Here is a 14,490-nt window from a genome sequence, read left to right as displayed (position 1 = left end):
AAATGGCAGGGGGAATTCCTGGCGGGCAGTGGGAGGCCGAAGCTTGTCCCCAGCGCACGTGCCCCATTTTGGGTCTGCACAAGGGAGGGCTCAGCCGCGTCCCCAGCAGTGCCAAGCCCTGTGGAGGGCATTTCTGCCTGGCTTTTTGTTCCATGACCCTCCAACATGGCTGTTACCCTGGGGTCCTGGGCTTGGGGACACCATGGCGATGCCAGCCAGCTTCTCGGTGGCAGCCCCTGGTCCCGCCTGGCGCAGGCAGGATGGCTGCGGAGCTCGTTAGGCGCAGGTGTGGGATTAGCCATGATTGCCTCCACTTTGATGTCTGTAACCTCCTCCCCAAGGGACACTCGTTACCTGCAACAAACCTGCGCCTGGCATCTGGCTGCTAATCCCGGGATTAGCTGGTACAGGGCAGGCGGCAGATGGAGCCCGGCCAGGCCAGGACCCCTGGGGCGCAGCGCTGCCCGCGGGCTGGGCACTGTTGGGTTGCCCGGGGCCCCTGGGGTCACCAAGGCAGCTGGGTCCCCCAGTGAAGCCACCTCCCAGGAGCACTTGGCGGCTCCCAGGGGAATTCCCACCCGGGATCTCCCCTGGGACGTCATCCCCTCCGGGGCCCCCAGGAAAGCCCCTGTGAGTGCACTGTCAGACTATTCAAGGGAAAGGAGAAGTGTCCCCTGCTCCCCACGACAGCCCCTCCCAGCTGCCGGAAGAGCCTTTTCTGGAAATCCAGTAACCTCCGGGTCTGGGACAGATGCCTGCAAGGAGGAGGGTGCCCAGGGTGCTGTGGGATGCAGGCACCCGGCAGGGCTGGGAGGCTCTGCCCACAGGCAGCCAGCACTGAGGGTCATGTTGCTGGACCTGAGGGGATGTCCAAGCCTTCTCAGCATGGCTGGGAACCCAAAAATTGCAGCCAGGGTGGCTGCAGCTCAGCCAGCCCCAGCTGGGCCACCCGGCAGCAGGACAGGCTCTGGTGCTCCAGGGCTGCCTGCTCTGCCCAGCTGCTTCTCATCCCAGAAATATCTGCAGCGCACTCAGGCTCAGCAAAGGGGAGGGGATGAAGCCGTGGGGAAGGAGAGGAGGAAACGGCCACAAGGCTCCATTCTGAGCCCCCCACAAAGCCGGCTCCCTCACCCCTGTGGGCAGCTGCCCTCCTCCTGCCTGTGTGGCTGCTTGGGGTCCCAGCCGGGCAGGGGGAGGAAAGAGGGGGGGGTCCTGCCAGGAGCTGCACCCAGGTCTGTGTGTTAGGGGGGCTCTGTGGCCCCCACCTCCCAGCCACACCCCCCTCCCCGTCCTGTGGGCTGAGTGCCCCGCGGCTGCGTGCTAACCTCAGGGTCCCCGCTCAATGGGAGGAAGGAAATCCTCATCCTCGGGAAAGGCTGGACACGGCCGTTTCCTCCTGCCGTGGTGGGGAGGGGGCCGGGGGCACAGGCACACCCACCCGTGGCGCCCCTACATCACCCCCCCCATCCCAGTTAGCAATCCCATCCAGAGACTGGATCTGGCCCTGGCTGGGCGACACGAGAGCCAGGGGAAAGGCTGGGGGGGGGGCCTCCCCATCCCCCCCAACAACCCCCGAGGGTCCTCGGGGGGCTTTTTGCAGCCTTCCCACGCCGTGAGGCAGCGAAGCACCTCTGCCCCTCGGCCGCCGGCCTCCCCGTGCGTGGGCAGGAGGCTCAGCTCCGTCCCCGTCCCCGCCACGCTGCCGACGCGAGGCCGCCCCGGTGCTGGTCGTGGGTGCGGGGGCGCAGTCCCGTGGGGCTCAGCTGCACCCCAGCCTGGCAGGGCTCCCTGCCTGCCTCAGCCCTCATTTTTCCCTAGCTCCTTCCTCTTCCTCGCCACGCTTTTCGCCCTGTCGACACGCAGCGGCTGACAACAGGCGAGTGGCGGCGGTGGCTTTGCTCCCGGTGGCCTTTGGCCCCGTGGTGTCCCCAGCCGCCGGGTGCCGGCTCCCCACGCCCGGAGGGGTCCCCCCGTGTCCCCGCCGCGGGCCGGGGTGACAGCTCGCCGCAGGGTGGGATGCTCGGGGCTGGCAGCGCGGCTCTGCCAGGCCCCGAGACCCCCCCCCGAGCCAGGCCCAGGGTCGCCCCGCTGCTCGGGGTCACCTCCCTGCCGGTGCCGGGCACGGCCCCCCGTCCCCAGCCGGTGTCCCGGGAGGATGCCGCCGCCGGCCCGGAGCGCTGCAGGGTCCCGTCGCGGCCCCCGGGGCCCGCCCGCCCCGGTTCGGTGTCTGATCTCCGGGCAGGACCCGGTTCCGTTCGCACGACTCTCCCCGGGGCGGGGGGCGCTTCCCGGGGACCGGCGGCACCGGCACCGGCCGCGCGCGCCCCGGGCGCCCCCTGGCGGCGGCGGGGCCCGCAACGGAACAAAGGCCGGATCCGGCACCGGCGGGACCCCCCCACCCCGCACCCCCCCAGCCTCCCCCCCACGGGCGGGGGGGCCCGAGCCCGGACCCGGCCACAGCGGTGGGCACGGCCGGCGCCCCGGGCGGCGGGGCCGCCGGCGGCTCTGCGACCCCAGCCCCGAGGTGCAGAGCTGCACCCCTTCCTCCTCCTCCCCCTCCGGGTGCCGTCACCCTGCTCACTCTCCCATCCCCAAGCCTGATGGGCAGGAGGGGCGGCAATTTGGGGGGGGTGGGGGGCACCCAACCGGCTCATGGAAAGCCACAGAGGGAGGACCCGGAGGACCCTGAGCTCCCCCTGACCACAGCAGGTCCCATCGCATCACTGCAGACCCCAAAGCATCCCTCGTGGGGGCTGCGAGCCAGGGGCTGCAGCAGTTGCAGAGATTTGAAAATCATTGTAGGGAAACACTGCTGTCTTCCCAGGGCCGTGGAGCATCGCGGGGGGCTGCAGGAGGTCCTTCGGGGTCCCCGGAAAGGACAGGATCAGAGCTCACCCCTTATAGAGGGGCTCGGACTGAAGCCATGAGCTCTAACGTACCTGATTCTCATCTTCCCCTTGGTGCCAGCCGGAGCTCCGACTCCAGGAGAAACACCAGCATTTGCACCTCTCAAAACTACACACCGCTGCTAATAAACTGCTCCTCTCAAATACGAACAGGAGGAGGCCTTCTTGGGGGATTTTACCAGACAAACACACACACAAACAACTGTTGGGAGTAAAAAAATATGTTTTTTCCTTTTAATTACATCAGTTATCAAAGAAAAAAAGCAGTGGTAACAAAAATACAAAGCTCTGAGGGTTTCTTGTTTTGTTTGTTTTGTAATAAGCTGAGCATCAGTGCAATTGTTTTAATTTAACTTCTGCTCTGAGTCTCTGCTGGCAGAATACGAGTAGGCTTTGCCCAGCACCAGACGGTCACGCAGCAGCTTGAAGAAGGCGTAGTAATTGCTGAAGAGGATCAGAGCCAGCGAGATAGTCTGGTGCCACTTCTCGGAAGAAATCAGCGAGTAAAGCTGGTAGAAGATGACGGCTCCCTCCAGCAGAATCAGGATGTTGAGGATTCTCAGTGGTTTGCTGAAAAAGAACTGTAGGAGAGACCACAATAAGGCACTGCGCGAGGTCAGACCCTTCGGGACGTGTTTTTGACAGGACGGGCGAGGCAGAGGCCGGCGAGGATTCCTCTGGGATCCCCCGCTGGAGACACAACGCTCACCCCAGGTTTGCACGGGGCAGTCCCCCTTCCTGCAGCACCGCCGGGGGACGCGGGACTAACGTGAAAAGCCGTCCCGAACGCTGCTCGTCCCACCGCCCTGGCACACCCCACGGGCAGCTCTCCCGCTCGGAGAGCCGGCTCGGGCTGCGCGAGGCCTTCAGGACAAGGGGACTGCGGCCCTGCCGAGGCGCGACACCTCCGTCCCCGGAAAGGAGATGCGATCTTACGTGAAAGCGGAAGTGCGAGACGTCCGAGGGCACGGCCACGTTGTAATGACCCACAGCTTTGTACACGTTCTTGCTGTGTTTCACTAACACTCCCTGCGGCCACATGCACTCCTCTGTCCACCTGCAGGAAACGAGCAGAGAGCCCTTATTTCTACCTCCACAGCTGAAGGGGAGGGGTCTGCTGCCTTCCCACCATCCGCTAGGATAACGTAGGAGCTGCCTGCGCAGCGGTAAGCTCTGCGAGGGCAGAGTTTGACCCACCGAGGTGTGTAACCACGGCGGTGACTAACGGCAGTTACCTGGGGCCAGAAGCAGCAGGCGTATTGCCAAGAATCAGACTGCCTCGCTGCACTCGGAAGTGGAGAGCACAGAGCGTCTGTAAGCTGTCGGGTGTGTCAGCCGACAACTCTGCTTTCCTTTTTCTTTCTCTTGTTTCTTTTTTTTTTTAAGCAACAAGAGGAGGAGAGGTGGCTGGAAAGCTGAGCTCCCCACCCAGCCTCCGTTCACGCCAGCAGGCATGCCAGCTAAGAGAAAGCTCCAGCCCCAGCCCCAGGAGAGAGTTCCTTACTGATGCTGTAGCACATTGGAGCAGAGGGTCGGGTCGACCTTCTGCCAGCAGCCCAGGTGCGCCGCGGCTTTATGGAGCAGGTCACAGTAGCGCGCAGGTAAGAGGTACTGCATCAGGATCACAGACGTGCTGATGGAAACCAGGAGGAAGAGCTCACACGACCAGCGTTTGTCATAGTACTGAGTGTTCTGTGCGGGGACAAGAAGAATGTGTGACAACGTGTTTGGACAACCTTACCTAACAAAGCCATCAAAACACAAAAGTACTCAGGCAGGTAAAACAAGGGCTTTTCACGTAGCTATTAATCCAGCTTGAAAAAGAAGCGCCCACATAGGATGGCTGCTGTACACCTCCCGAACACACCACAGAGAAATATTTATGCTATCATCACCCACCACCAAAACCAGGGAGATCGTTCCTGATGCTCCCCGAGCTCAGCTGAGGACAGGTGGGAGCACCAGCCCCTCAGGGGAAGGGACTGGGCACATCCCCAAGGTCTGACAGCTTTACTGCAAGGCACTCGTCTCATTCTACAGCGTATTAGTAACTTAAAACAGCTAAGAATCCTAATAAGGTCCATCCTCCTTCGCACTGCCTCCTTTAGTAAAGTCAATCCCCTCGTCCCGGAGCTCTGCGCTCGCAGGTCAGTGTGCGAAGGAATGGTCAGCCTGGAGTCCTTCTACCTTCACGAGGAGGCGGAGGGAGGCGCCGCTCCCTAACGGGTGGATGCACGCTCTCACCAACAGTCAGAGTACACCTTACCAGGAAAATACTGTCCTCTGTTATCTATTTAAGCAAAGCTAACCTACTTTTCCCAAGGCCTCTGTAAGTGGGTTTCAGACAGCCACCTGCGCGCACAGACCAGCCCTCTGACCAACCTCTCCCACGTTCCAGTCAAGCAAGGAGCGAGGACCAGACCTCCTCCATGACCCAGTGTCCGCCTCCCCACAGCCCTCCCCAGCCAGTCCCACGCCTGCACAGGCGGCTGCAAAGAGCAGAGGGGGCCCTCGCTCACCTTCACAAACCAGACCGGCACAAAGGCCACGTAGTAGGCACTGAGCATGGAGCTCACCAGCACCTCTTTCATCCGCCAGTTAAAGTCCATTTTCAGGTACTCCACCTCATTGCGGATGAGGTCTGGAGAGAGGCAGCAGGCGTGAGTGGGCATGGCCTCCATGCCGTACATCTGGCGAGTGTGCTGCTTCCAGGTTTCCTTTAGGACAGTCAGGTAGTCCCTGCCCCTGGAGTTCACCTCGCCCGTCTCTCTGGGACCGATGTTGGCCACCTGGGAGAAGAGGCCCGTCTTCCGAAAGTCACAGTTCAGCTGAAGGAAGGGAATGTACATGCCAAACCTGGAGCAGCAAAGTGCAGAAAGGTGGTTACTTAGAGTCATAGAATCATGGAATCATTAAGGTTGGAAAAGACCTTTAGGATCATCAAGTCCAACCCCCAACCCAACACCCCCAGGCCTCCTAAACCATGTCCCCAAGTGCCACGTCTGCATGTTTTTTAACCCCTCCAGGGATGGCGACTCCTCACCTCTCTGGGCAGCCTGTGCCAGTGCCTGACCACTCCTGCAGTGAAGAAATCTTTCCTAATATCCAATCTAAACCTCCCTTGACGCAGCTTGAGGCCATTTCCTCTTGTCCTAGAGGATGTGCTCCGTACTTCCTTATGAGCTCCCCACGCAATGCCTTTGCTGGCAGCAGAGCAGCATCATGATCGCATCCCCCTCCTAAAAAGTACCTATATAAACTCCAGAAAATAGCTTCACTGATCTGATCTCAAACACAAGCACCAAGCCTCAGATCTTTATGAGATGCTTCCTCCTGCAGCTAACAGAGGGAAGGGAACTATTTCCACTACTTGACTGGAAATAGAACTGGCTTCCTTTCATTAGGTAACATGAAACAGGGAAGCCGTGTGATTCACTCCACCTGGCAGAGGCACCGAAGGACTAAGGTAAACCGAAGACATGAGTTATTTGAATACCATGAGAAAAGCATGCAGTCCTTTTCAGAGGACATGAGCAATCTAATAATTAATGCTTATATTAAAGCTGAAATATGGGTAAATGTTAAAGGTATGCTCTGCCACCAAGAAGAAATGTGACACAGCAAGAGGGAAAAGAGTAGTGTAAGTTCTGTTACCAGGTAATCGAGCGCTTAGTTACTTTCAGGCTTCACTTCAGCTGAGCAACACCCACTGCGGTGCAACAACATGAGAAATCACACCCAAGTGACAGAAGAGATACTTACGGGTAACACAGGAATAGGAGATTAAGGAAAGAGTAGGTTCTGAAAAGGTGAATTATTGATCGACACAAACTCCAGCCTGTGCCAGTGAGAACAGCAAACCGAGTGATCACCAGGAAAATAGAGCGTGGCAGGGAGACTTTGCCACTCTGCGAAGCCTGCGGGGAGAGAAGAGAAAGCTGGGCAGAGGGGAGACAAACTCACTCTTCCAGCAGGAAGCAAACGGTAAATGAGCAGCACTGGATCTGTAAAATCAACTTCATATCCATGAAGGAAGAGCTAGTGAAAGGCTCTGTTCGCCACCAGGAAGGGGAGGCCTTCTGTTGGCTGGAATCTGGACTTGCCAAAACCCCGGGCCTCACTCCTGAAGCCAAAGCAAGGAGAGCTCTCAGAATTTCTTGTTAAGGTCTGGTAGTTACTGGTGTGACCAGCCCCCTCCCCCGGACCTGCTCACCACAGAAGGCTCCCACATTCAGCAGAAACCGACCTACACTGGTTCCTCCTTGCAGAAAGCTAGAGTAATTGAAAGAACAGGAAAAGAGCCAAATACTGTTCTTCACGAGGAAGAAAGCAGAATTACTACAGTCTAGTTGAGATGGTAATTCAGAAACAATCACAGAAGGACAGACAGAGTCACGAGCAATGGTTTGAGATGCTCATTTCTGTTCTCTGTTCTTCCCGTTAGAAACCATGCCTAGGTTTCTGACTTGGGCATAGCACAAAGTTCTTTAGCAAAGGGCAGAAGAGTTTGGAACTGCAGAAGGGACCCACAGCTCTACATTTCACCCGAGAGGAAAGAACGGTTCTGAGATCTGCTTGGGGACTTTACCTCCTTCACAATAGCACCGATCAGCCGGCGTGCCAGGACGATTGTTGTCACTGTCAGCACGTTGAAGTCAATAAGATGAAAGTTCTGCGGTGACAAAAACAAAATGATTCCACTTTCCATCAGGGAGCAGAAACCCACATTCAACAGAGAAGCTCCCAAGTTATTCTCTTCTCCTCGGACTCTCTCTTCTAAGATCAGAAAGAAAATGCCAAGCAGCCAGCCAGTGCCCAAAATTTGCCAAACAAGAATCACATGAGCAACCCTCCAGGGCTGTAGAGTCACATGTAGTTTGAATCAAACATAAATAGATAACTTTATGGCTAACGACCCAAGAGAGAGTCTGTGAGTATCACCGGACAGCAGCTGTCACTCGGTGCTTACCAACGACGTGTGTGAAGGCGGGTGGGAGGGTGGGTACCACCACACGGTTTTGTAGATGTTGATGTAGTGCACAAACAGAGCAACGAGATGACAGAAGAAGAGCTGGAGTTCAAACAGCACACTCCTCTCCACAGGCAGCTCTGGAATCTTACAGTGCCGGAGAGGGACGACTGTCTGAGTTGCCAAAGGTGGGCTGGAAAGGCCTGTACCTGAACCGCTCCTACCAAGGTAAAAACCAAAAGCCAGCATTCACTTCCCTGAGATAAACACAGCGCTGTCCTCCAGCCCACACACTCAGATTGCAGAAGTCGGTCAGTCTAATATTGACTGAGAAACCTAAGCTGACTGTCATGGTCAATGGCTGCCACAAACCAGAAGAGTCAGCACCCTGAGGATGTCTAGGACAACTGTTACAGGCAGACGTGAGTGGGAATTTGCCCAACAAAAGCAATATTTGGAACCAGGCCGATCTACAGCACCAGGTCAGTTGGTATTAAATCCTTTGCACTGAGTCAGGTTCAAAAGCTGCGGCTGTGTTTTGCCATTCAAGGGGCAACCAGTGGCCCTCTTAATTGGAAGCTTTTAGGCCTGAAGTTGCTATTTACATTTCTAAAAGTGCTTGAACATGAAATACAGCGCAATTAAACACAGGCCCTTTCTCATTCTTCAACTCCTATTCAACTATAGAGGAAAAACAAGTTTAGTCAGAGGTGCATATTCCTGTGTGAGCACGCACACAATCCCAGATGCAACTCTTTTAATCAAAGGGAAGGGAATTAATATAAACGAGATCTATCTCTCTTCTCCTGATCTGCAATCTCTAAATAATAACAGTCAAAGGAATCTGGGTGTGGGTTTCAAAGGAACTACAGAGCACAAACTCCTATTGAAAATCCCAAAACAAAACCACAGAAGTCTTGGAGTGTGACTGCAGAAAGACTTCTAGCCCCAGGGTGGACACAGGTGGATCAGCCCATGCTTTTTAAAGCAGGAGGCTGACAGCCTAAAATAAGGCCATGCATGAGGGGGAAACTTCAGGAACACAAGCTGCCTCTGAAACCCCCCGATTCCCAAGCTGACGAGACTGATTCAGCTCCTCAGGATTGACAAATCCACCAATAAACTCTGTTCCTGTACACAGAAAAAGAGTTCCTGTTCTGGTCCTCCAGAAATGGGCTTTCAATATAAACACAAAGCTTTTTCTGCTCTGAACAGACACAAAAGACCTACGTGTGCCCTTGCAAGAGCAGCAACAAGGCTCTCATAGGCATAAAAAGCACAAAGGACTTTGCGGCTCCGCAGCCTGGACTGCGGGTGAGGGGTATCAGAGGGTACGACTGCAGAGACAAATCCCTTGGAAGTAGGCTGGGGCGTGGATTTGTGCCGCGTTACCCACCTGTGATAAGGACCTTTGTGCATGCTCTCACAGCAAAGTATGCACAAGGTGGATTTCTCCACCTCCTGTGGCCTTGCAATAACTTGTTTGGGTAACTGTATCCCTACATATTTCTTGGCCTAGGGCTGTAGGCAGGGAGTACGTTAAGACAGATCTAACATTTTCTTTGCAGAGTTCATAAGGCACCTCCTGCTTACGTACTGCTGTCAGTGCTCCGCTTCTCCTTCCTCCTCTCTACCTCAGTCGCAGAAACGCAACCAACCGGCCAGGCTAGAACCTGAAAAAAAACCCCGCAGCCTACACATCACCTGACCTAGCTAAACTCTACCCCAGAAATGCCTCATCTGATGTAAACTTCAGGGCACAGGAGAAGCAACAACCAGAACTCCAGAGTCAGGCTTTGGATAAAAATTTGTCTTTATTTTTACTTTCCATTCAATGGTCTCTAAAGGCTTTCAAACACTCCTGGAAGTCTGGTGTGGTCTGACCAAGCACTTAACAGACTTGAGCAAATTAGAACCACCTATCCCAATTACAACACATAGCATGGACACTGCCACATATAGAAAAAGGATTTCAGCTAGACACCGGGAGTTAACAAATCCCTGAGCCACAGGAAAACCAGCAGTCTGTGATGGGGAGATACAGATGGCCTCACACCTGCCTCAGAGAGGAGCAGCAGGCCTGGCTAGATGTGAAGCCGTGGAGAGCCGGACTTACCTGGTGCGTGAGCGCACACCCGTGACAGAGGAACTCGTGGAATGGCCGGAGCTGCCAGCGGCCCCGGGTTCACAGAGGGGATTTCGGCAGTAGGATGTCCGGTTAGGGCCCCGCCTTCCCCCTGCCATAACAACAGAGGGGACACGGAGGGCTGTTCTTCCCGGTGGCTTTTCTGCTGCTCACTGTGTGATTGTGTCTTCAGTCCTTAAAACTGAAAGGAAAAGATTTATAATTAAGGCTTATCTGCTTACCGCACCCTGGTGACTGGTGGTAACCCATTACTCACACACTGTGAGCTTGCAGCAGAAAGCAGGATAATGCAACTTTGCTCAACCCTTTTCTACACCTCCTGTATTTGCCACAGGCTACAGATGCGGCCCCAGAAAGATCCTGACGCTCCTAGGACATGCAGCAGCTTGCTAAGGAGCTGTGAATTCATTGAGAGTCTAAAGCCTAATGTATGCAAGGCTTCCAAGGAAGCAGGAAGAAGCTTTTCATGCTCTCTCTCAACCCAAGGCAGTTTACAAGGAATTTAATCTGCATCACTGTGGTGTTATCCCTGTTTTACAGGCAGAGCAATACACTTAGGGAGATGCTAAACAATTTGCCCAAAGGATTCAGCAAACTGGAGATATTACCTAGGTCCCCGTTTGCCCAATTTTGTGCTGGAATCAAATATTCGCAGCTCTTTTAAAGGGATGCTGCCAAAAGCACACAAGCTGGCTTACTTTTTTGCTCCTTTAAGATGGGAAAAAAACCCCAAACCTGGCATTTTTAGGGCATTTGTTGTTGATCTTTGCATGGCACAGAGCTCAAGGGGATGTTAGCCCAAAGTTTGCTTTCCTCGTGTTTGTTTGCCACAGTGTAAACAATAATACCAAGGTTTAAAAAAACCTTCTCTGGATCCTCTTTAACCTTGGAAGAATCTACACAACTTAGAGAAAGGAAAGGGTGATAACACACCATTTATTAGAAGTTAAAGCTGAGCTGTGAAGAAACCTGGATCAGGTCCTACCAATTGCTTAACGTTTCTTTTTCTGATTGCTAATTTCCAGTTTGCATCATTTAGCAATTAGCACCTGGAATAAAGAAAATTTCCTGAAAGTTTAGAAACTGCTCCCAAACAAGTTTTCAAGCTTACACGGAGCTCCAGAGTCCTCCAGCAAACTGCTCTACTGGTCCCCAACAACGAGAGACAGGGTGCAGGGGCTGCACCTGGGGCTAGACCCAAGGTACCCTGAGATGGGTGCCATCAGGGGCCAGTGGGGCACAGAGGTGGCTGCAGTGCTGGGGGAACTGAGGGGATAGAGAGCAAAGGGCAGAAGCCCTGGTATGTGCCATGGCACACAGAGTCCTGGGTGACTCGGCGACACTGGTGACCAGGAGGGGCTGTGCACAAGAACCCCCCAGGATACAACATGGGGGTGGCGGGGGGGCACCAGATGACAGGACCTTGTGGGGAGGTGAAGACAGCGGCTTTGAGGCCCAGTACACCACGGCAAGAGTCTGAGAAGGAAAAAGTAAGTGTTGGGTCAGGGAAGAGAGCTGGGGAGCCTGGGGGAAAACACTTGGGAGCTACAAGAGTGAAGTTTGGGGGCTGTAAGAGCTCAGGGAGCTCAGGTGGGAGCTCTGAAGGAGCAGTGGGGGCTGCGAGGGCACAGGCCGGGGGCTATGGGGTCTGCAGAGGTGCAGGCAGGAGCCACAACCACGCCAGGGGTGCAGGCAGGGGCTACAGAGGGGGAATGGGAAATCTCGGAGCACAAGCGGGGGCGACAGAAGAGTACCGGGGGCCGCAGGGGCTTTGGGGGAGCAGTAGGGGCTGTGAGAGCTCTGGGGGCACAGGCTGGGGCTGTAGGAGGGTAACGGGGGCTGTAAAGGCGCAGGTCAGGGCTGTGGCGGAGCGGCGGGGGGGGCTGCAGGAGAGCACCGGGAGCTCTGGGGACGGCACCGGGGTACCCCAAACCTGCAGGGGAGCGTGAGGGGTTACGGGGAGGTGCAGGGGAGCTACAGGAGCACGCACCGAGGCTGCAGGGAGGAGCGGCGCAGCCCCGGGGTCCCCGGGCCAGGCCGCGGCCCGGGAGCCGCCCCCCTCACAGCGGCGGCGGCGGGGCGGGGCCAGCTGCGGGCTACTCCAGCGCCCCGCCCGCCGCTCGGCCCCCCCCGCCGCCCCCCGCCCCAAGCCGCCCGCCCTCCCCCTGTGCCCGGTGCCCGGTGCCGGTGCCCGGGTCCGCCCCGCCGCTCGGCCCCCCTCACCCATCATCCGCCCGCCGTTCAGCCTGCGCCGGGCAACAATATGGCGGGCGGGGCCGGCGGCGCGATGGCGGCCGGCAGAGGACAATCCTCCTGCGGGGCGCGCACGCCGCGCTGGCCCCGCCCACAGCCCCGCCCCTCGCCCCGCCCACAGCCCCGCCCCTCGCCCCGCCCACCCCCGGACCAGGCGCCGAAGCACTTCGGGCGTTTTGCGGCATGGCCGGGCCCCCACCGCCCCCCCTTGGGGCAGAGCCCCCCCAACTCCACCTTCCCACAAACGGCAACGCTACTGCAGGAGGAGAAACAAAAGGAAAAACCCCACACCTTCGAACGCCAAAAAAAATTAAACGTTAAGCCTTTATTATAGGGAATGACTAATCATTTTCAACATCTGTTGAATGCGTCTCGCTAAATACCAGCCACACAAGAGCTTGCCAGCTTCCTATACAAATTATTTTAATGCTGTGATTCACCTTGATCGGTTTTCACCATCTTTACCAACCACCTGTGGTATTTTTCATTGATTTCCGTAACTCGTGGGTGTTCGATGCTTCGGTACAGATGGAGCGTTATACAATCCTGAGCACCACCCCTGCCTGGGCTGGAGGCAAAGCTGTCTCTAAATCAGTGAACTTTCACAGGGCTGATCTTTCATTTCTTACGGGTTTCGAAACCTACATTGCACAGAGCCATCAAAAACCAGGAACATCCAGACACCTGCGGTTTTAACAGAATCTTCCAGGAACAACGATAAAGGTAACAGGTAGGACGTACCGATGCCAGGTTAAAACCAGGTTTGCATCTCTAACACCACGTACGAGCTTTTGGCTGTATTTGGTTCTAAAGCCAGCAGTAAAAGTAACAGCTTCGTTGGAAAACACTTTATATTTCAGTACTCCAACAGACAGCTGCTGCTCTCCAGCGTCTGACGCAGCTGAGGGCGGCCCCGGTATTCTCCAACACTCACCAAGAGCTGGCAGGTTCCTGTTTCCCAGCTGCAGCAAAGCGAACAGCATCTTCACTAGGTTCCTTTATCAGATCTGAAATCAGCTCATTGGAGATTCATCCCACTTTGCAAAAGGAGCAAAACAAACATTTCTATTACAACATACGGTAGCAATGGAAGGCTCAACTGAGCAATAACAGCAAAGGTTTCTGCTCTGTGCTCACAGGAACTGAGCTTCCCGAGTAGAAAGAGAGTAACATCTCCATTTGAGATGGGAGTTCCCATGGGCCCTGACTAGCCTGCAGAAATTCCTCCCTCTCAAAGCTTACAAGTGGGGCACATGTCCAACATCTTCATCCAAGATGTTATAGGTTTATCAGTTAAAGAAGAATTTCCCTAAGCCCTGTCTTCCTCCCCAAAAACACCATATGTATTTGCTCCTCACAGCAAGAGAAGAGCTATGTTAGCAGCACCGCCTGTTCTCTGCATCTCCCAGCAGACAGGTCACAGCTGGTCTCTCCTCCTCTGGGGCCACGTGGAGGGTCTATCGCAGGCTGGAGCAATCACCCTCTGCCCAAGTGCTCTTTACGAGAGCAGCGGCGTGGGGCGGGGAAGGGAAGACGCGCGCATTTAAATTGTTTTTCTTGGCTCTGTCTGTGACAGATGCTCTCATACAAATTTTAAAACTCATTCCGTACAAAAAGAATCATCTGCTTGAACAGCCAAACAGGGAATCCAGCTGTGCTCTTAAACCCCACTTACCAAATATGGAATTTTAGAGGGCCATATCAAGGTAATGTCTAAGCCTTACTGAAAGCAGTGTTTTAATTTAAACATAAAAATACCATAGGTAAGTTATAAAATAAAGCTTGTAGCCATTTGCTTTGTTTGATAACCCAAACAGCAACTTGAAGCCAGGGGTAAGGAATGGGCAGGGTATGACAGTCTCCTTCCAGGAAAAGCCGCTTGGGACATCTCTGCAAGGCCAGTCGGAGCGTTTTTCCTGAAAGCTCAGTTTCACATTCCTGTTGCTCTCCAAGATACTGGCTATGAACCACTCTGCACGGTGGGACCTCACCGGAGAAGTGCAAAAGTCCAGGTTTGTACCAGCCTCCAAGCAAGGCCAGCCTGAGTATTTATACCAAAGGGCTGGACTAGAGGCTGAAGAAGCTGGGGTGACCCAGAGCAAGGCCCAGAGAAGACAGGACTGCTGAGCACTCTGCAGCAGGAGGATGTTTCTAGAGCCAAGCTTCTCTTCCGAACAGCATTGCTGGGAAACGCTTCCACAGAGGAGAGGTGACTG

At 55.3% G+C, this 14,490-nt stretch overlaps 1 protein-coding gene across 2 annotated transcripts; it reads right to left on the bottom strand.

Annotated features, from left to right (window-relative positions):
- Positions 1–3,111: 3,111 nt before the first annotated feature.
- Positions 3,112–12,353, bottom strand: TMEM39B (transmembrane protein 39B). Of its 2 annotated transcripts, XM_064471213.1 has the most exons (9): positions 12,245–12,353; positions 9,992–10,202; positions 7,876–8,095; positions 7,495–7,578; positions 6,669–6,823; positions 5,426–5,762; positions 4,411–4,598; positions 3,843–3,963; positions 3,112–3,487 (listed from the first exon to the last, which is right to left on the bottom strand). In XM_064471213.1, exons 2-9 carry the CDS (start codon positions 10,117–10,119, stop codon positions 3,251–3,253), a joined length of 1,470 nt encoding a protein of 489 aa, XP_064327283.1. In that variant the 5' UTR covers positions 10,120–10,202; positions 12,245–12,353; the 3' UTR covers positions 3,112–3,250. The 2 variants fall into 2 exon arrangements, with proteins under 2 accessions (XP_064327283.1, XP_064327284.1); XM_064471214.1 differs by lacking the exons at positions 6,669–6,823; positions 7,876–8,095; positions 9,992–10,202; positions 12,245–12,353 and having other exon boundaries at positions 7,495–7,569.
- Between the last annotated feature and the right edge of the window lie 2,137 nt (positions 12,354–14,490).

The sequence above is a fragment of the Phalacrocorax carbo genome, chromosome 22, assembly GCF_963921805.1.
Source record: "Phalacrocorax carbo chromosome 22, bPhaCar2.1, whole genome shotgun sequence".
In the NCBI taxonomy this organism is placed as follows: Eukaryota; Metazoa; Chordata; class Aves; order Suliformes; family Phalacrocoracidae; genus Phalacrocorax; species Phalacrocorax carbo.
This window is presented reverse-complemented; position numbering and strand designations above follow the sequence as displayed.